The sequence below is a fragment of the Podarcis gaigeae genome (assembly GCF_964106915.1).
Source record: "Podarcis gaigeae genome assembly, chromosome: 8".
Lineage (NCBI taxonomy): Eukaryota > Metazoa > Chordata > Lepidosauria > Squamata > Lacertidae > Podarcis > Podarcis gaigeae.
Window position 1 is genome coordinate 56,126,008 of NC_139684.1, and position 20,476 is coordinate 56,146,483.

At 46.9% G+C, this 20,476-nt stretch overlaps 2 protein-coding genes and 1 long non-coding RNA gene across 7 annotated transcripts; all 3 read left to right on the top strand.

Annotated features, from left to right (window-relative positions):
• The first annotated feature begins 304 nt into the window (after positions 1 to 304).
• SNIP1 (Smad nuclear interacting protein 1) lies at positions 305 to 8,165 on the top strand. 2 transcript variants are annotated; one of them, XM_083751504.1, is made up of 4 exons: positions 305 to 711; positions 2,138 to 2,240; positions 2,560 to 3,137; positions 6,662 to 8,165. In XM_083751504.1, the coding sequence occupies exons 1-4, from the start codon at positions 632 to 634 to the stop codon at positions 6,924 to 6,926; spliced, it is 1,026 nt and encodes a 341-aa protein (XP_083607630.1). In that variant the 5' UTR covers positions 305 to 631; the 3' UTR covers positions 6,927 to 8,165. The 2 variants fall into 2 exon arrangements, with proteins under 2 accessions (XP_083607630.1, XP_083607629.1); XM_083751503.1 differs by lacking the exon at positions 305 to 711 and adding an exon at positions 1,091 to 1,167.
• Positions 8,166 to 9,358: 1,193 nt separating this feature from the next.
• Positions 9,359 to 20,439, top strand: MEAF6 (MYST/Esa1 associated factor 6). Of its 4 annotated transcripts, XR_014567276.1 has the most exons (9): positions 9,775 to 10,038; positions 10,259 to 10,374; positions 11,298 to 11,385; positions 12,061 to 12,106; positions 13,340 to 13,529; positions 18,317 to 18,346; positions 18,521 to 18,579; positions 19,111 to 19,144; positions 19,773 to 20,439. XR_014567276.1 is itself a non-coding variant. In XM_083751529.1 (8 exons), exons 1-8 carry the CDS (start codon positions 9,934 to 9,936, stop codon positions 19,779 to 19,781), a joined length of 618 nt encoding a protein of 205 aa, XP_083607655.1. In that variant the 5' UTR covers positions 9,776 to 9,933; the 3' UTR covers positions 19,782 to 20,439. The 4 variants fall into 4 exon arrangements, 2 of the variants coding, with proteins under 2 accessions (XP_083607655.1, XP_083607656.1); XR_014567275.1 differs by lacking the exon at positions 18,317 to 18,346 and having other exon boundaries at positions 9,359 to 10,038; XM_083751529.1 differs by lacking the exon at positions 18,521 to 18,579 and having other exon boundaries at positions 9,776 to 10,038.
• On the top strand, positions 13,536 to 17,952 carry LOC310850292. Its single transcript, XR_014567280.1, has 2 exons — positions 13,536 to 14,255; positions 14,295 to 17,952. It is a non-coding gene; the product is annotated as an uncharacterized lncRNA (long non-coding RNA).
• Positions 20,440 to 20,476: the final 37 nt, after the last annotated feature.

Below are 20,476 nucleotides of genomic sequence, written 5' to 3' on the forward strand. Positions count from 1 at the left end.
GTCGTGGAGGTCTGTAAGCTTAGTTAGGCGCGGCTGGCGAGCACAAGCGACGTGGCATTCTACGTGGTGGCCCCGCAGTCGCGAGCCTCACTTCTGGGTCACGTCTAGAGCTGTTTCGGAAAGGATTGAGAAGCATCTCCTTTCCCCCAGTGATAGATTCCGTATTTATCGCGCCTCCCTCCGTCTGCAGCGCTTCAGCGCTTCACACACAGCTTTGGGGGGGGGGGGGAGAGCTTCCTGCTCTCTCTCGTTTGTTATGAAAAAGCAATAAATGAACCCATTAAGTGAAGACGAAACTTGGCCCTCCAGCTGTTTTGGGACTACAATTCCCATAATCTCTGACCACTGGTCCTGTTAGCTAGGGATGATGGGAGCTGTAGTCCCAAAACAGCTGGGTGGCCAAGTTTGGCCATCACTACATGATTAAGTAAATGTCTTATCAGCGGCCGCCAGGGGGCGTCTGACCACGACTAGTCCTCCAGACAACTCCGCTCACAGGGCAAACCATAGAGCGCACAGTAGGTAGAGCAGCATCGAGCCTGGCTGGGAAGTGTTTCTCGATAGTGACACCGGCGACGACCTGGAAGCGGAAGCGGGAGGAAAAGGAGAAGGCGAAGAGGCCGGCGGTGTTATGGAGGAGCCGCAGCGTCGGCGGAAGCGGAGCCCGCGCGGAAGCCACTCGCCGCCGCCGGGGAACTCGGGGGCCGGCAGGTGATGATGCCCGGGGGTGACGGGGATGGGCTCAGAAGCTCCTGTGTCTTGTGAGGGGAAGGGGCCCGGCCCAGCGCCGCCGCCTCCTCCACTGGCGCTCCGTGGGGAAGGGGGGGCGCGAGGCCGTGGGCCGACTCGCTTTATTTGCCCTTTGCCTTATAAAAAGGAGCCTTGAAGGACCAAGAGTCGGTGTGCTGTACTGGTTAAGAGTGTCGGACATGGGAGAGACCGGGGTTCAACCCCCCCGCTTGGCCATGAAGCTCCCTGGGTGACCTTGGGGACCAGCCACTGCCTTCTCTCAACCTAAGTTGCCTCACAGGGTAGCTGGCACCATGTTTGCCGCCTTGAGCTCCATGCCTAAAAAAGGTGGGATATGAAGACAACGAATAATACAATGGTTTCCGGGCAACTTTTTCCGATTCAAGTCTGGCTTGACTGGCTTTGCAAGAAGGTGAGGTAGGGCAGAATGACAAATATGGGAAATGTGGATTAAGTGCTTCTGTAGTGGCATTGGGCTTTGATTAGATAACACACATTAGGGAAACTGAGTTTTACCTGTTGACTGTGAGAGTGGTGCTACACATACTAGCCTTTGCCGGCGTGGTGCCCTCCAGATGTTTTGCACTGCAACTCCCAGCAAGTACAGTATGCCCCCTCAACTGTGAAGGTCTCCTTATCCCACTGGCCTTCACCTCAGATCTTGCTTAAGCATAGGAGGAATTGCAGACAGTGGAAAGATACAGGAAGCCCTCACAGCCCCCTGTCTTTGTGTCACCTGCTGTCTCTTTAAATAGTTGTTGGCTTTATTTGCTGTTTTGTTATGCTTCCTGGTTGCGTTTTTATCTTCTGTACTTTGTTGATTTAACTTTATTTAAGCTGCCTTGTGGGACGCGGTTGGCGCTGTGGGTAAAACCTCAGTGCCTAGGACTTGCCGATCATATGGTCGGCGATTCGAATCCCTGCGGCGGGGTGAGCTCCCGTCTTTCGGTCCCATCTCCTGCCCACCTAGCGGTTTGAAAGCACCCCTAAGTGCAAGTAGATAAATAGGTACTGCTTTATAGCAGGAAGGTAAACGGCGTTTCCGTGTGCTGCGCTGGTGCTGGCTCACCAGAGCAGCTTTGTCACGCTGGCCACGTGACCTGGAAGTGTCTCCGGACAGCGCTGGCCCCCGGCCTCTTAAGTGAGATGGGCGCACAACCCTAGAGTCGGACACGACTGGCCTGTAAGGGCAGGGGTACCTTTACCTTTTAAGCTGCCTTGTATGATTCTGCAAATGTCGGGTATATATTCCTTATTGATGTCCCACTCTCACCTCTGAATTGCTGTATACCAGACCACAGTGGATCAAGTGTGTTGACTTGCATGTGCCTTTTTTTTTTGCTGATGGGAATTCATGTGCTTAACCTTGGTTTCATATCTTTAAAAGGTCACAGTCAAAAAGAAAAAACAAGTCCTCAAACAAAAAAAGCAAATCCCCCCGAGAGAAAAGAAGCCGAAGTCCGCATCATGTGATACCTAAAGTAAAGCAGGTAACTGGGCATACCAGATAAAATTGACAGAAGCTTTGTATTGTATTGCACACTTGGGATTAAAGCAAGTATGGACAACTTGAGGAAACAAGAGTTACTGGTGTAAAAAAAAAAGCTAAACAAACACTAGCACTGCCATTAGATTGTGCAATAGCTTAATTTTTCCAAACAGACCTTGTAGTGTGGCTATTAAATTCAGCATGCTGTGATAACAGTTTTACAGTTTTAGAAAATATATGAAAAGCTGAAACCATTTTACTTATTTATACTCATGAACAGAACTTTTAAAAACTTGCCTTTTGCTATTGCCCTAATGTAGGAGCGAGAAGAACGCTCCCAGAGGGGGCATGAGGAGCGCCCACATCGAGACCACTCTGAGCTGGGCCACAGGCGAGAAAGAAGCAATGACCGAGACAGACATCGGGACCATTCTGGCCGAAGGAAGCCCCACCGGGATCAGCCTGGGGGCCACGAAAGGGAGAGGGACGGTCATCGCTTCCAGGTTCAGCAGGCACAGAGGGAATTATATAATGAGCAACGTCGGGAGCGCCGGGAGCAGGCAGAAGCCAGCGGTGACGAAGAGAATCCAGAGGCAGAGGGGTCACACAGCACAGACAAAGAGCCAGGGAATAAAGAGAAACCAAGCTTTGAACTGTCTGGTGCACTTCTGGAGGATTCCAATACGTTCCGTGGTGTCGTGATCAAATACAGCGAGCCCCCAGAAGCACGGATCCCCAAGAAGCGGTGGCGTTTGTATCCTTTCAAGAACGACGAGGTTCTCCCAGTTATGTACATTCACAGGCAGAGTGCCTACCTGCTGGGCAGGCACCGACGCATTGCTGATATCCCTATTGACCACCCCTCCTGCTCAAAACAACACGCTGTCTTTCAGTACCGGTAAGTCTTGGCCCAGGTGTGGGTGTGGATATGTAGCTGCTTAGGAGCCTCTATGAGCTATGAGTAGCTGTTAGTTTCAAGTTAGCTATTAATACTCCCCACTTACTGGCTGGGATCTATACAGCAAGAGACAGTATTAAGGACTTTGGATACATCATTTTATTGATAAATACGCCCTGTAATTGCTACCTCCATGTTGTCCTACCCCTCTCCAGCAAATTTATGCCAAATACATTCATCTGCTGTCGTTTTGACCATAGCTCCTCTTTCCATGTTGCTTTTGAGAAAGTATCCTTGCTTTAAAGCTCCTTGCCTGCAATTTGATGTCAGCCTTGTCTCCTAGTAAAGCCCTTCTAATTCCTTCAACTTGGGACAAACAAGCAACAAGTCCCAAGCAAGTGTCGGGGAGCTTCTAGCCCAAGTACCTAATTAAGCCTGGCACAGGTCCCAGTTTGGTCCATGAAGCTGTTCCCCACAGACTAGTCACCTGCTCCCCATTTGGCCTTACATAGAGGATGTGACGTGTGGGCAGGTATAGACACGGTTATAAAGGATTTAACTTAAGCCCCCAATTGTTCCTTTGCAAGCAGGTTCTTTGTTGGTGCTGATAGGAACTCCCTAGCATAGCTGAGGGACTTGCATTGTTTGCAGGAAGGGGTGTGGATTCAAACCTTCTTGGAACAGAGAATTTTTTTTCTCTGCAGAGGGGGAAATGCTTTGTTTTTTTTTAAAATAAATATTTATTAAGGTTTTTAAATACAAGTGCAGAAATAATAAACAATATAACATGTATCATAGCATAGTTTCATAACTTCTTTAGACTCCCTTACGTCTCCCGCTCCCACTTACATCATTATAAATTTTTTCCAGCAATTTATCATCTTGTTTACATTCTTGTGTCCCGTTCATTTAAATATCCAAATAATTTATATTTCCCTTGATCTCATTTATCATCCTAATTCCATCTAATTTAGTGGTGCACTATTATTTATGATCTAGCATCCTTCTTAACAATCAACCAAATTACAGTATTTTTGTAAATAAATCTTAAATTTCTTCCAGTCTTCTTCAAATCTCTCCTCTCCCAGGTCTTGGATTCTGCCGGTCATCTCAGCCAATTCCATATAGTCTATCAGTTGCATCTGCCATTCTTCCAGTGTGGGTAGATCTTGAGTTTTCCAATGTTTAGCGATAAGTATCCTTGCTGCCGTTGTTGCATAGAGGAAAAAAGTTCTATCCTTCTTTATCACCCTCTGGCCGACAATACCCAGAAGAAAGGCCTCTGGTTTCTTAGGGAAGGTATACTTAAATACCTTTTTCAGCTCATTATATATCATTTCCCAAAAGGCCTTCACTTTAGGACAGGTCCACCAGAGGTGAAAGAATGTTCCTTCATTTCCTTTACATTTCCAGCATTTGTTATCAGACAAATGGTATATTTTGGCAAGTTTAACTGGGGTCATGTACCATCTATATATCATTTTCATTACATTTTCCTTCAAAGCATTACATGCAGTGAGGTTCAAGCCAGTGGTCCACAACCTTTCCCAGTCCTCAAACATGATACTATACCCAATGTCCTGTGCCCATTTTATCATAGCCGATTTAACCATTTCATCTTGTGTGTTCCATTTTAACAGCAAGTTATACATTCTTGAAAGTACCTTGGTCTTAGGTTCTAACAGTTCAGTTTCCAATTTCGATTTCTCCACCTGGAATCCTAACTTTTTGTCATTTTTAAAAACTTCTTTAATCTGAGCGTAGTGTAACCAGTCTCGCACTTTATCTTTCATTTTCTCCAAACTCTGCAATTTCCAATTGTCTCCATCTTTTTCTAGTATTTCCCAATATTTTGGCCATTTGGCCTCCATATTGGGTCTTTTTCGGGCCTTAGCTTCCAGGGGTGATAGCCACCTTGGAGTTTTGTTTTCCAATAAGTCTTTATATTTTGTCCAGACATTAAACACTGCTTTTCTGACAATATGGTTCTTAAAGGCCTTATTGATCTTAACCTTGTCATACCATAAGTATGCATGCCAACCAAAAGCATTGTTAAAACCTTCCAGATCCAACACGTCAGTGTCTTCAAGAAGTAGCCAGTCTTTTAGCCAGCAAAAAGCTGCGGCCTCATAGTACAACTTTAGGTCTGGCAGGGCAAAGCCCCCTCTTTCTTTCGCATCAGTTAATATCTTAAACTTAATTCTGGGCTTTTTGCCCTGCCAGACGAACTTAGAGATGTCTCTCTGCCACTTCCGGAAGCACTCCGTCCTGTCCACAATCTAATGTTTGAAACAAAAACAACATTTTTGGCAATACATTCATCTTAATAGCAGCAATTCGGCCTAACAAAGAAAGTTTCAATTTTGTCCAACTGTCTAAGTCTCTCTTAATTTCTGACCAACATTTTTCATAGTTATCCTTAAAAAGACTCAGATTTTTTGCTGTTATGTTTACCCCTAGGTACTTTACTTTTTTAACCACATTTAATTATGTCTCTCTCTGAAACCGAAACCGTTCTGACTCTTGTATCTGTCAAATTTTTTTCCCAATACCTTGGTTTTCTGTTTATTTAATTTAAATCCCGCCACCCGACCAAAGTCTTGAATCAGTTGTAGTACTCTTTTCGCACTAGATTCTGGCTCCTGCAGGGTCAAAACTAGGTCATCTGCAAAAGCTTTAAGTTTATATTGTTTCGCTCCGAGCGGGAAATGCTTTGTTTATGGAGAAAGCAGCTTGAACCCAAACCATTTTCTTGAGAATGACTTCAAAGGAGCTCCCTCTGACTGCCAATCAGTGGTTACAGCAAGTCCCTTTGAAGGCATGCTCCTTTGAACTTCAACATGTGCATGTGCCAGTCATCTGGCAGTATTATGATGTTGGCAGAGGGTGGGGGAATTAAGGGCCAGCCTTGACAAACCTGGTAAACTAATGGAAGCCAGTGCAACAGAGCTTACCCTCCCTATGCCTCCTCCAGATCTTTTAAGGGTCAGGAGAACCCCCAGAGCAGCACCCAGGAGACATGGGGCTTGCCAAGCTGTACTTGGCAAGCAGAAATATTTGTGCTGACAGAACAGTTGTAAGAGCATGACTTTGAATTCCTGTCTAAGGATCTGGCCCACTGAGTGGTTCCTATTCCCCATTCCTGATATGCTGAATAGTGTGAGGACTGGGAGTGATCAGAAATTGCAATTATGGGGCATATTGAAGGTTTAAAACCAGAGCAGACCTTATGGGGCTTTAAGTTCACTATCAATAGTTCCACTTAAGATTAGGGCAGCTACAAATTTCTCAAGGTGGAAAGGGCCACAGCTGATCTCCTTGAGCAAAGCAGTCACAACTAAATAGCTCTTCTTCCTGAATAAGCACACAGGTCTCTGCTGTCAGTTATGTTCAAAGGAGTTTTATGTTTTAAGATGTGCTCCACAGGGTTGTTGTGGGATGCTGGAAGCTGGGAGAAATCTTAATGAAGTTGGGCTCCCATATATTATGCTGTTAATCAGTACAAATCTCTTGTTTCTTACAAGGCTTGTGGAATACACCCGCCCTGATGGCACAGTGGGCCGGAAGGTAAAACCCTACATTATTGACCTTGGCTCAGGCAATGGCACATTTCTGAACAACCAGCGCATTGAGCCTCAGCGCTACTACGAACTGAAAGAGAAGGATGTCCTGAAATTTGGGTTCAGTAGCAGGGAGTATGTTCTGCTCCATGAGTCATCAGATACCTCAGAGGTGGACCAGAAGGCAGAGGAGGAGGATGAGGAGGAAGAGGAGGAAGAATCCACCTGACAGCCCATCAGGGGGTGGACTTAACCTTTCTCTGCAGCTGAGCCTCAGATCCTTTGTGTGGACTGAAGCATTGCTGCCCCGATGCCTCTCACTGCCTTAAAATCTGCTGCCTTTGGCTAGTCATGTTAATTTGTGAACTTCTCACACACTCAGTTGATGGTTATGGGCACTGAAGTAGAGCCAACTGTTGCTTTTCAAATGGTTTGGGTTAATCAGAAGGTGCTAGGAAAGCGAGGTCACTTTTGATGTCCAGCTGATATCGCAGCTGTGTTTCTATAGTTTCTCAATGTATCTTTTAATTTAAGACTCTGAAACAAGAAACCACCCTGTACAAAAATTGCCTTTTCCAAACAAACAGGTTATTTTGCTTCTCCCCACCCCTTTTATTTTTTTGCTTGCACACAGTTTTTTAAAAAAATGATAGATGCAACTTTTTTTTAAGAAAAGAAAAAAGAATTTTGGTTTAAAGCCTGTTGGATGTTCTGTAATGTCTCTAGCAGTTCGATTTATTAATGTGTTGAGGTAAAAGAACTTGCAAAAAATTGTGTAGATTTCTGAGATTCATGTAGGAAATTGTGCATCAAAATACATTTTCAGGGATATACTTTCCAGATCCATGGCAGTTGAATCTGGAGTGAAAAGGAAGTTTTCTGTCTCCTCTGTCTGGCTTTCTTACCACTGAGGGGAAGGGAGCATTAAGTTCGTTTCTCAGGCACCTGTATTACCCCATGAATAATTTTGCACTTAGCATGGTGGATAGTTTCCAAAAAACATTTAAGTAAGTTTAATCCTTTTTTTCAATGTGGATGCTACTATATTTTTGTCTTACTGATAGCAAGAGGCAGGAGGTGTATTAGTGTTTAACGAAGGGAGGTGGAAGAGACCTTCGCCCACAACCCTTTTGCACTCTGAAAACTTGTGCACAGGTTCTGTAGCTGCAGTTTTGTGTGTAGCTGCCTTACAATAAAGGAAACACAACTTGCTGTGTGTAGGGGTAGTAACTTTTCCTACTGCCCCACACTTTCTGAGAGCACCTCCTGTTTGCATAAATGTACCATGTGCATAGGGTTGTGTGCATGTCTAGAAGAATATTAGGATAAAGTTTAGCATGTAAATATGGGGCCAAAATGCAGATTTTCAAGCTTTTAGGTGATGGAGATGGTTTTGGACAGCAGTATCGCCTTTCCCAGAAGTCCCTATTTTCTTTTTTAAATAAAGGATTTGTAAATTTAGCTTGAACATGTTTATATTGCTGCGGTTTTTTTCTTCCTTTCTCCAAATTGATAATGTTATTTCCTATTTAACTTTTAAATGAAAACAGGTGGGTTGGTGTGATATTACGGATAAGCAGCAAAAGTAGAGTTTACAAAGCTCTGTGTATTTTTTTAAAATGGCATTCGGCAAGCATGGCAAACCATTTTATCACTGCAACCTTGTACTATTGAGGAGTCGTGCTGTAAGCTGTTTAGAGCCTGTGCCCCATAATCCAATACCAAAATATTTATTTTCAATACAGTGCCATTGTGACCCTCTTAAGAATGTTGGGGGGGGTGAACAGGGGAAGGACTACACCATGTGAAAAGTGAACAGAATATTTGAGCTGCAGTTCATTCATTTTCGGCTTTGTATTAAAGTTATAACAAATTGCACCTAGACATTCTGTTGTTGCTCCCATAACCTAGGTTTAAGGTGCCATTTAGCTCCTAGCTTTCATATCTCAGTTTCTAACACTGCAGGCAGCAAAATCACAAAATTGGGATGACACATACAGCCCCAATTTTTAAAAAGGAAGAGCAGCAAAGAATGGACTCAACCAATCCATGAAAGAACATATTAGACAACCTGGTCTGAGATGGGCAGGTGAATGTATTCTGTGGCTCTGCCCATGTACATTCAACTGAATGACCCACTTTATAATGCCAAACCCAACTGTGTGGACTCCCTAAGGAGATCACAATTGCTGTCAGCTTAGCAATTATTTCACTTAATGTGTTGTCCTAATGCGTTCTCAGTTTCCGGCTTACAGTTTGTCTGGGGTGTACAAACCATGAGCTTAGGTTTGGATGATCTGCTACTGGCACAGAGGAGATAAAAGACAGCCAGTGTGATACAGTGATTAGAGTGCCGGTTTACAGCCTGGGAGACCAGGGTTTGAATCCCCACTCAGCCATGAAGCTCACTGGGTGAACTGGGGCCAGTCACTGCCTCTCAGCCTAACCTACTTCACCGGTTTGCTGTGAGAACAAAAATAGTAGGGCAACCATGTGCTCCTTGGAGGAAAAGAGATATAAGGTCACACATCACTCACTCCCTAAGACAGAGGGGCCTCTGCCACCTGGTTCAGATCTGGTTCGAAATATAATTGCTTTCTGCTTCCTAACAAATATTTGCTTCATCTTGCACCCATTGCCCCGTTGAAGGAATCCCAGGAACTTCTGGCTTGTTGACATTCCCTAAATATATTTGAACGGAGGCGATAGTGCAACTCTTCTCCATCCCCTCTTCGGCTGAGTAACGTCAGAAAGGCAGAGGCTTGGGAGCCCAACTGTGAGTTGGCTTCCTGGCGGGGTGAGAGACCTTCCCAGGTGGAAGGGCGGCGGGAATCCCGTGGGCCTGTGTCCGTCGGCTCCTCGACCCTTCCCAGCCCACCCATCGGCTGGGATTGGGACCGGCGGGCGCTTCTAGATCCAAGCGGGAAGCGCGGGCGGAGCCTTCCGGCCCCTCCATCCTTCCTGCTGCTGCTTATCGAGAGCGGCTCGGCGGAGTGGAAGCCCCGCCGAAAGGGAGGGAGCTGGCAGGGCGGGGACTGCCGCCTGCGGGCCGCCCAACCGCCGCTTGGCTGCCTCCGCCTCCGCGCAAGGGCTGGCCCGACGGCGGGGAAGGAGGAGGCTCCAGCCTCTGCTGCTCCCAGCGGCTCCGCCCGGCATCGCGCTCCCGCTCGCCTGCCTGCGTCGGGCCTTCCTCTCGCCTCTCCTCCTGCCGCTCGCTCTTCTCCTTCTCGCGGGCGATGGCGGCGCTCCACGGGGCGGCCACCAAGGCCGGCGCCCCGCCGCAGATCCCGGACACCCGTCGCGAGCTGGCCGAGCTGGTCAAGCGCAAGCAGGAGCTGGCCGTGAGTAGGAGCCCCCCGACGCCGAGGGAGGGGACGGAAGGGGCGGGCTAGGCCTGGGCGAAGAGGATGATGATGCCCCTGGCCCGGGCAGTGCGGGCGCGGGGAGGGATGTCTTCTCTGTCCCTGCTCCTCCAAAAGCCCCCACCCACCGCGAGGCTCCCCTGCTGCCCCTCCCCACCGCGCGCTCGATGTTTCCTCTCTCCCTTCTGCCCTTTTGCAGGAGACGCTGGCCAACCTGGAGCGGCAGATCTACGCCTTCGAGGGCAGCTACCTGGAAGATACCCAGATGTACGGCAACATCATCCGAGGCTGGGACCGCTACCTGACCAACCAGAAGTGAGTGGAGGGCGGGGTGCAAAACGGAAAGCTGCCCTCAAAGAGGACTGGCGTCATGGGTAGCAACAGGAGACCTCTAGCAAAGCGCTTTGCAACTGCGCCAGGTCCACCCTGCTCTAAGTGATAAACCCTATAGTTCTCCTCTGGGGGGTGTCCCTGGACTGCTGCGGGTGACTCCCTGCTGCCCCCCTTCCACTTTGAGCTACTCCTTCCTTCTCCTCCCCCCACCCTCCACCTCCTGCCTCACCAGTGCTCCTTCCCTGATTTGGGGCAGGGGCTACAGCCACCTCTCGGATCCAGGGTGTGTGTGTGTGTCACCCACTGGGCCTGGGCCTTAATCTGTTGTCATACAGCAGCCAGTTTATTCTAGAGTCCAGAAGGCAGCCTGCAAAAGGGCACTCCCTCCCACTTCTTCTTGAGAAGAGAGGGGTGGTTTCCCCGTTTGAGGTGGTGGTTGTAGGGAGATGCTATTTCACAGGTCTGCCCTTGACTTACACCAGCCAATAGGAAGGCTGCTGGATCAGGCCAGTGACCCTTTTAGTCCAGCATCCTGTTCTCACAGTGGCCAACCAGATGCCCCAACGGGAAACTCACAAGCAGGACCTAAGGTCAAGAGCCCCCTCGTCTCCTGTAGTTTCTAGCAACTAGCATTCAGTAGTATTTACCTCCTCCGACCATGGAGGCAGAGCATAACCATTCTGGCTAGTAGCCGTGGATAGCCTTCTCCTCCATGAATTGGCCTAATCCTCTTCCAAAGCCGTCTTGGTTGGTGCCCAGCACTGCTTCCTGCAGGAGCAAGTTCCATAGTTCAACAATGTGCTGTGTAGCTGTCCTAAATATTCAGTTGAAGGTCCACAAATTCTAGTGTTTTGAGTCAGGGAGAAAAACTTGTTTCTATCTACTTTCTCCTCTCTTGCTTCCAGGAACTCCAACAGCAAGAATGACCGACGGAACCGCAAGTTCAAAGAAGCCGAGCGCCTTTTCAGCAAGTCTTCAGTCACATCAGCTGCTGTGAGTGCAACCTGGGGGCGAGGCCTGTGTTGTTTCTCTGAGGCCTCCCCCTCCTATGTCCTTTCTTCCACCCAAACACGTGGAAAGCGTATTGCATGATTTCCAGTAACAGGTACTCAAAAGCATTGCTGCCTCCAACTTTTGGTCCTCCTCTAGGTAGTCTCCCTGTATCCTCCCCTATTGATAGGAAGAAGTCACTGAACTGATCCCTCAACTTCTCTAGACATCTTTCAGGTTGAGCAAACTGTGTTTATTTGTTATTTTGAAAGCATTGGAGTTATTCCTGTCCAGTTTTGGCCAGCCCTCTCCCACAACACACACCATTTGGGTCCTCCCAGTCTCCTTCCCTCCCACCTTGTCTTATTCAGGTGTAGTTTGTTCTTTGTCCTCTGAGCACCGAGGGAGGACCAATGCCAGCCCTCCTGGGGCAGAGGAAGCTTTCCCCCATCACTAGATGCCTGAGATCCTGTCAAGGGAGATACTGCCAAAGCATAGAAAGTAGGGCAAGTACTTGGAGTGGGGTGGGATTTGCAACCTGTGCCTGTCCTATGGCACAATCTCGGAAGTCCAGCCAAATGTGGCACCTCTTTGAGTGGCCTGAGAAGGAGGCGATGGGGTGGAGACTCCCAGAAGTTCCCACAATCCTCCTCAATCTGCTCTCTTTCGGTTTCCTAGGCGGTCAGCGCACTGGCAGGAGTTCAGGACCAGCTCATTGAAAAACGTAAGTTGGCCTTCCTTCCTGCTGAGCCCCCTTCCTCTCTTGTGATCTTGTCTCCACGCTGCTCACTTCACAGATGCTGTGAAATCCAACTCAGAAGGTGCAGAGTTGGACTGTCCCGCTTCTGGAAGAGAGCAGGATTGAATGCCAAAAGCTCCCTGCACGTGGAAAACTTAAAAAAAAAAATTAAATATTTTATTGAAGTACTGTAAATAAAAAACCCAATACAATAAAAACAATAGAAATATAAAAAAGTGCAGTATATCTAGGTGAGACCCAATATTAGACTGGTAGAATACTTAAGACCATTAGGAAAGCTGAATTTCATATTGTGCTGTGGAGAGAGAGTCCCGTGTGCTTGTTATGTATAATATAATATCCCACCAAACAGTGTAAATTTTTTCAGGGTCCTCTAAGCTTTTGCCATCAAGTAATTTAGGAGTTATTTTTTCAGCTAATGCTAAACTTCATATATTTTTATACCAAAGCAGAAGTCACAAGTCCTGCAAGGTTTTCCCCTGAGAGCTGAAAACTAAGTTGCTCTTCCCTCAGATTTAGTAATTAAAGCTGCAGTGAAGTTGTGCTGGGATTTTTGAGGATTTTGGTCATTTCATGACCAATTGTCCAGCATTTGAATGCCTGTGGGCAGTCCCACCACGGGTGGAGGAAGATGCTTCTTTCCCCACATCCCCACTAACAATTCTGGCATCACATCAGCAATTTGCACTGATACGTTGTGCCATCTGCATAGGATTTCCATGGAACACTCCCTCATGTAAGCCGAGGCTGATTTATATCATTTAGATGACCATAGCACATAGAATCTATTGTCTGCATGTGCAGGTCTTTCTTCTGTGTAAGTATAAGGCCTAATAAAACAGACCAGTGAGAATATCTACAAATTCGGCACATTTGGCTGACACTAGGCCTTTCATGTGGAAAGCTAGTGCATCAAGGAGAAGGGCAACCCTTGCATCACCCAAATCAGCCCATGTTTCTCACTTATTTACTCTTCCATCCTGCTCTGAGTTTTCTGAGATAAGAACAGGTTAGAAATATAATGATTTTTTTTAATAAAAAAGAGTAAATTGATAATTCAGGTGTGGCTGCAAAAAGCGCATTTCCCCCCTGCTGTGGGGGCTTCCTTCCTGACCCCTGGGGGCTGGCCTTCTGACCAGAGCCAATGAGAACAGCTGTTTCTCCGAGCTCTGAGGCATGTCTGGATTTCTCCTTCAGGGGAGCCTGGCAGCGGGACGGAGAGTGACACCTCCCCAGACTTCCACAACCAGGAGAACGAACCGAGCCAAGAAGAAGCCGAAGAGCTGGACGGCTCCGTCCAAGGCGTGAAGCCCCAGAAGGCAGCATCCTCCACTTCGGGCAGCCACCACAGTAGCCACAAAAAACGGAAGAACAAAAATCGACACAGGTGAGGTGGGCGAGGGCCAGGTGTGTGGGCTGAGCTGGAGTTGGGGGGTTTAGAGGGCACCTTCTCTTGAAGGGCAAATACCCTGCCAGAGGATTTCCCCCTCTGGCTTGGCACATGTTTTGGTCTTGGAATCATAGAATTGTAGAGTTGGAAGGGACCGCCAAAGGGCATCTAGTCCAGCCCCCTGTGACGCAGGAATCGCAGCTAAAGAACCCCTGCGGAATGGCTGTCCAACCTCTGGTTGAAAACCTCCCGTGAAGGAGAGTCTAACCCTACCAAATCTTTCTTTTGAGGTGGGTGTTGAAGAGGACTCTTGATGGCACAGAGCAGGGCTGGGGGACTGGACTTTCGGGCCACTTTGACAGGTGGACAGGGGGAGTGCAGTGCAGCAGGTAGAGCAGTGCTTCCCAAATTTTTTCAGGCCACTGCTGCCTTGGTTCCATAACCTCATCCCCAGTGCCCCCTACTCTGTAAAAAGCATTATTCAAAATAGTGGTTTGCATGACCTGTTAAGGTAGATAATAACACACTAGAATTCAAAACAGTAACAGTTAATTGCACATTTATTCAAAATCCAGTTGACGCTATTTAGCTTAATTATTTCAAGAAAACTTATGAACTTGACACATTGGTACCAGCTTTTTGAAGTCTGAGTGTTATTTACACCTCTAGCGGCCTCCCCCCTCCCCCCTTTTGCCTCTTAGTGCCCCCCTAAGGAATCACACTGTCCCCCAAGGGGCACTACTTCGGGAACCGCAGAGTTAGAGTGTTTGACTAAGACCTGGGGGACCAGAGTTCAAATCCCCACTCAGCCATGAAGCTCCCACTGGGTGACCTTGGGGGCTCTTGTCCCTGTTCCCAGGCTAATCTACCTCACAGGGTTCTTGTGAGGATAAGATGTGCAGAGGGAGAACCAACCAATGCCACCTTGAATTCCTTGGATGGAAGGAGATGGGGTAGGACTGTTGTACATAAATAAAAATACATGACAGGTCATAGGATGTTCAAGGTGTGATTGCAAAGGAAGAGGAAGCAGGAGAAGGTGCCTTCTTGACTCTTCCTTTACAGGCAAAATCCTGCCCTTTTCCTGTTACTGTGCAGGGCAATAGACGAAGACGTTCCGTTAAAAAGCAGCCCATTTTGCCTGTAAAGGAAGAGTCGGGGGTGAGAGCACTTAGAGGGGGCTCCAGCTTGAGGTCTCAAGCCTTACATTGAATTTTCTTACATCTGATTCACCTGCCATCAGGGCTGGGAAAGGTAGGCATGGTTTATTTTGTTTGGAGCATTTGCGTCCCGCACTTCAGCCCAAAAGACTCCCAGAGCAGCTTAGACTAGTGGACAAAATTGTGGAAACCTTTTGGAAAAGGTGTATTTCTGAGGTTTGATGGTTCATAACACCACTTTTTTTTTTTTTTTGAGTAATATCATAAAAGTATATATCAATGGAGAGATAATTTAATGAAGAATGCAACATTAAGTTCACTTACCTGTATTCTGTAAAAAGTTATACCTAAATAACCAGAAAAGGGAAGCACAACTTCCTTAGGCTGATATGCAGTAGCGTTCCTTCATTTGAATGCAGCCAATGAGGATGAGTGTTTGGAGAGCCAATCAGGTGTCGTCTTGTTTTGGCAATGATCCAATCAGGTCACAGTAGGATTCAGCTGTTGATGTTATGTACTGGAGCTGAGAGGAGGACGTTGGTCAGTGTGTTAGGTGATTGCTATCAAGTTGGTTGGTTTTTTTGTGTTCTTTCATTTAGTGAGCTTGTAAAACGTAATAAAATTAAAGAAATGGTGCAAAGAGTTGACTGGTAACCCAGAAAGTGATGTAAAATAGTACTGTTAAGTGAACAAGGCTACAGTTATGAAGAAATTAGAAGAAAAATTGGTGGAAACTTAACTAAAGGTGGCATTTCTAAATTTTTGAAGAGGTATAAGGAGACTCAGTCACTGCAAAATCAGACTGGTAAAGGCAGGAAAAGGTGTACAACAGCAAGTAACAACAGAAGAATTGAGAGACTGTGGCTACGTGGCAGAAAAATAATCTGGGTGTATACAAGATGACATGGCGCAATGTAATGTTAAGTTGAGTGCAAGGGCTGTTTGGCGCAGACTGCAGGAATAAGTTCTAAATGCTAGAATTCCAAGAAAGAAGCCACAGTTATTTCTCAAAGGCTGAAAAGATTAAACTGGGCTAAAACCCAACTGGACAGCAGAACAGTTTGACAATGTTATTTGGAATGATGAGACCAAAATCTCCTTGCTTGGTAGTGATGGCATGAAATACGTGAGGAGAAGAATCAGAGAAGATTTGCATCCTACTTGCATTACACCTACCGTGAAACACCCAGTTAGTGTTATGATCTGGGGTTGTATGACAGCAAAAGCTGTGGGCAGAATTTGCATCATTAATGGGAATGTAAATGCCCCAAAATACATAAATGAAATACTTGAGCCCAAACTGAAGCGTTCCACACATGATCTTTTCCCAGACAATGAAGCATTTATATAAATGTTTATTTAATATTTAAGCAGGATTTAGCTCCATGTCATGTTGCTGCTGTGTGCAAAAGGTGGTTTCAATATAATCATATTCCACTGCTGGAATGGCCTGGGAATAGCCCAGACCTTAACCCAATCAAAAATCTATGGAGCCAACTAAAGAAACTTGTTAGTCAGAAGCACCCCACAATAAAACCCAATTAATAGAGGCAATAATTCAATCTTGGTTTCACATTATTACAGCTGCAGAACTAAAAAACTTGGTTCACTCCATAGGAAGGCATCGTAATGCCGTAATTAAAGCTAAAGTTCACCCAACTAAGTATTAACTGACATGGTGAGAATTCTTGGCATATCTCATTTTTTCTATGTGTTTCACATTTCTTCTTTATGACTGCTGTTGTAATAAATAATCCTTCATAAAAGTTATTGCATTATATTCATTAAATTATCTTTCCATTGATATATAATTTTATGGTATTACTCCAAAAAAGAAGTGTTATGAGCCATCAAACCTCAGAAATGCACTTTTCCCAAAAGGTTTCCACAATTTTGGCCACTAGAGTACATATGATCAAGAAATGACAATCCCTACCTGCAGGCTTACAGTCTGTTAAAAACAAGCAAGCCATGAAATGCAAGGGAAACGGAACAGGGAGGGAAGAGGAAAATGAAAACAAAAACTTGGGTACCGATTTCTGCACAGCTGTTCCTATATTGACCAGCTGGCACAGTTCAGGAGCAGGAGGTGCCTGATGGAGCTAGGCCTCTAGCAAAGCTGATGAAATGAGCCTTGCTGGTACCCATCTCTCCCACAGAGGCAGCCTGGGGGGAATGGCTGCCTGCAGGTGACAGTTGAGGGCAGAGGAGGCCCGATGGGGCTGGCCTGTCCCAGCAGAGCCAATCATTCTCTACTTCTCAGCTCTCCCACTGCTGGAATGGCACCCAAAACACTGTGGTGGGTCACCTGGTGGACCAAAAGTTCCCCACCAATAATGTAGAGGGAGGTAGCTTTATTTTAGTAAATTTTGATTCTTCATTCCAAGGAGCTCAGGGTGACAATTATGGTTTTTCTTATCCTCTCAGCAGCTCTTGGGAGTAGGTTAGGCATGGTTCACCCGGCGACTCACTGTTTGGAGCCGGGCATTTGATTCACCACTGCTCCATGCTGACCCTCTTGAGCAAACCCATTTATGGGTTGCAGGGGGGGGAAAGAAGCCGCCCCAGGGGTGCAGTTCAGGTCCACAGCAAGGGATGCTCCTAAATTAGTGGGGGTTTGCCAAGGGCCCAACTCCAAATAGGAAAGAGGCCTCAGTTGAGCAGATGTCAGATGGAAAACGCAGGTGAAATGTCTGCAGCATGTTATGGCTATTGGCATAGCCCCATCTGGGTCCAGGCTGCTCTGTAAGAGTGAGAGGGCAGGGAGCTGCCCCATAGAGAAAGTGCAATCTAGGAAAGTGCAAAAGGGGGACGAGGGGTGGAAAATGGGAGTCTGCCACAGTTTCACACCCTAGGTGGGCATTCAGAATATCTGGCAGCTGGGTAGAATCAAAGATTTACAGAGTTGATAGAGCTGGACAGGATTCCAGGATTCCAACCCTCTGCAGTGTAGGAGTTGCAGCTCAGGAATCCCCGACAGATGATGGCCCTCCAACCTCTGTTTAAAAACCACTGATGTTGTGGGGCGCTTCAGGCTTTCCCTTCCTCCTGGGTGCTCCGGACCGGGAGTCTCATAGCCATGCTGTGTTTGACCGGTCTGATGAAAATCCCAATCCCCCAAGAATCCAGACCGGGGTTTGTGAGTGAGGCTGGCATGTGCGTGAATGTCTGGGAACGAATCTGTTCTGGTGCTGCTTATTCCTGCCTTTGCTCTCCCACCTTCCCGTGTCAGCTCCCTCCCACCCACTGCTACTCTGCCCTTAAAAGCTGCCTTTGCCCCCCTCCCCATCATCCTTCTTCCTCCTCACCTGCCTGTTCCCTCCCCCTGCAGCTCTTCTCCCCTTGAGCCCCATAGGAATGCTCCACAGAGTTTGTGGGGTGGGAGGTGGAATCTGTGGGGTGCCAGGCTGAGAGGCTGGGAGTGGGGCGGGGGGGGGGAGAGGGAGGGATTTTAAAGGCCGGTGCTTGGTCATCAGATGCCCTATTCTGAAGTTTGGATCATCGCCACTGGCTCTGTTTTTATTTTTGAATAAACTTGCTAGGGTGGCTAATCGACTAATTAATTTTAATTCCTTAGTATATTAATGTCTGTTGCTTTCTTCCTTTCAAATGCTGCCCCCTCAGCCCGTCTGGCATGTTTGATTATGACTTTGAGTAAGTTTGACTTGACTTAGTTCTTGTGCTGTGTTTATAGTCCGTAGACCTTTCTCCACACCAACCCCCCCTCCCCTGCTTTCATCTCTTCCCTCCCCCCCCACCCCCCACTCCTCCCTCCCGCCATGCCTGGTCAAAGCTATTCTAACCCATAGTTTATCTGTTTAATTGTAGGTATGTATATTAGGTTAGGCTGGCAAGTTTTTTAAAATACAGACAAAAGCGCATTGGAGGTAACTTTTTATTTAATAACCTTGGCAATATTCAATCGGCTTCCTTCTTCCGCTTCCTTTACATCATTTTAAAAAGCAGATAAACTTCTGTTGGGGTTTTGAAAACTTGATTTTTCTTGCTTTGCTTTCTGAAGCCAATGGCCCATGTTGGACTTGGCCTTTTCCCCGCCCCGCTGCAGAGAAAGACAAGGCCTTGATTTGGCTGGGGTAGCCAAATCCTCTTTCAATCTGACATCCGCTCTCTCCTCAAAAGAGCTGCACTCTTTAACCTGCTAACATAGCGCATGACATGTTAACTCAGTCTATGGATGCTGGCTAACTCTCTAATTCATTTTCCTTCTGATTGTGTGGGTAGAAAACTGCATTTCTGTGCAGGGTTGGGGTATGTTGTTGGGGTGGGGGCAGATTCTGCTTTGGCCTGGCTGAATTGGCAACTGGGGGACAAATTAACCACGTTCTGTGGCTTGGTTTTTGGATCTGACTTTTCCCTGAATCTCATCTGAAAGCTCCTTTCTTTTTCTTTCCTTGCAGGATTGATCTCAAATTGAACAAAAAGCCCCGAGCTGTAAGTATCATCCTCTGTCCTTGGAATGCTGTTCTCCGCCCCCTTCCTTCAATCCCCTGCCCTTCCTCTCCACCCAGTTCTTCTTTCAGTGGCAGAATTCTGGGATGGGGAGGGTGGATGAGGAGTTAAGACAAATCCCATCTTTTCACTAAGGGGTGAATCCTTCCTCTACTCATCCTCCACTTAATGAATGGAGGGCAATGTGTCTAAGTGGTTAAGCTTCTTCACACAGCTAACTTGGGTGGCTTTAAAAGATTAGACAAATTCATGGAAAGGGTTGTGCTAGCCATGATGGCTGGGCTCTGCCTCCACTATCCACTTCTGAATCTCAGTTGCTGGAAACCCTTGTAGGGGAGACTGCTTTCATGCCTGGGTCCTGTTTGCTGGTTTCCCACTGCAACATCTGGTTGGCCATTGTGAGAAGAGGATGCTGGACTAGTTGGGCCGTTGGCCTGAACCAGCAGGCGGCAGTGTTTAAATCCGCCTTGCTCTCTGGCATTGCCCCTGCTGAGCTAAATCTTCCTCCCTCTCCCCACACTGAATGCAAAGAGTGGGGTGGGATTCTGAAGCAGCAGTTTGTGGGAGCAGCTGTACTGATGCCCTGCCACCTTATTCTTTCCTGCCACAGGATTACTAGATGCCTCCATGCTGAATCTTCCAAGAGCCTGTCTGCCTCCTGCCCCAAATCCCAGTCCGCCCCAGGAGACTGAATAAGCACAAGGCCAGCTCTTTCCCACCCCAGACTGCCCAGGTCTCCTGGCTCAGCTCAGCTCAGATGATGTTGATGGGGACAATCTGTGACAGCAGCAGCAGCAGCTGCTCCTTCTTTGCTTCCTTCCTTCTCAGCTGTTCGGCAACAGACGCCCACCTTGGATTGGCCAGCCTCACTGCTGCTGTTCCATCATGTGTAAAATAACCATCAGGAAATGCTCTTGTTGATGTTTCCTTCTGTTTCTTCTGGTTGATTATAACCCCCTTTTTTTGTCTCATGATGTTGCTTTTTTAAAAAACAACAACAAACCTTGATATTTAAATGACAACTTTTTTATAAAAAAGAAAGAAAAGAAATGGTCCAGCTGTGCTGCCCCCTTGTCTATGTAGGTCCTCTTCCCTCTTGTTGGAGCCTGACTGTGGTGATGCTGGGGGAACTACTTCAAAGAGGCAGTGGGTTGGAGCAGGAAGGTGACTATTTAATTCTCCTGATGCTTGAGAGGGATACAGGCGGTGGGGGCAGAGTCTCTCTCTTTTTAAAAAACACTTCTGTCTTTTGTTTGTAAATAAAGCCATCAAACGTCCATCTCACTGAGCTTGTTTCTGAGCAGGAGGCATGTC

What these genes read in the sequence shown, in the direction of transcription:
- SNIP1 (XM_083751504.1), top strand. Translation starts at nt 632, where the DNA reads ATGGAGGAGCCGCAGCGTCGGCGGAAGCGGAGCCCGCGCGGAAGCCAC. An exon ending in TGATACCTAAAGTAAAGCAG is followed by an intron (nt 2,241 to 2,559) that starts GTAACTGGGCAT and finishes GCCCTAATGTAG; the next exon opens with GAGCGAGAAGAACGCTCCCA. An exon ending in CACGCTGTCTTTCAGTACCG is followed by an intron (nt 3,138 to 6,661) that starts GTAAGTCTTGGC and finishes GTTTCTTACAAG; the next exon opens with GCTTGTGGAATACACCCGCC.
- MEAF6 (XM_083751529.1), top strand. Translation starts at nt 9,934, where the DNA reads ATGGCGGCGCTCCACGGGGCGGCCACCAAGGCCGGCGCCCCGCCGCAG. An exon ending in AGCGCAAGCAGGAGCTGGCC is followed by an intron (nt 10,039 to 10,258) that starts GTGAGTAGGAGC and finishes GCCCTTTTGCAG; the next exon opens with GAGACGCTGGCCAACCTGGA. An exon ending in CTTCAGTCACATCAGCTGCT is followed by an intron (nt 11,386 to 12,060) that starts GTGAGTGCAACC and finishes TCGGTTTCCTAG; the next exon opens with GCGGTCAGCGCACTGGCAGG.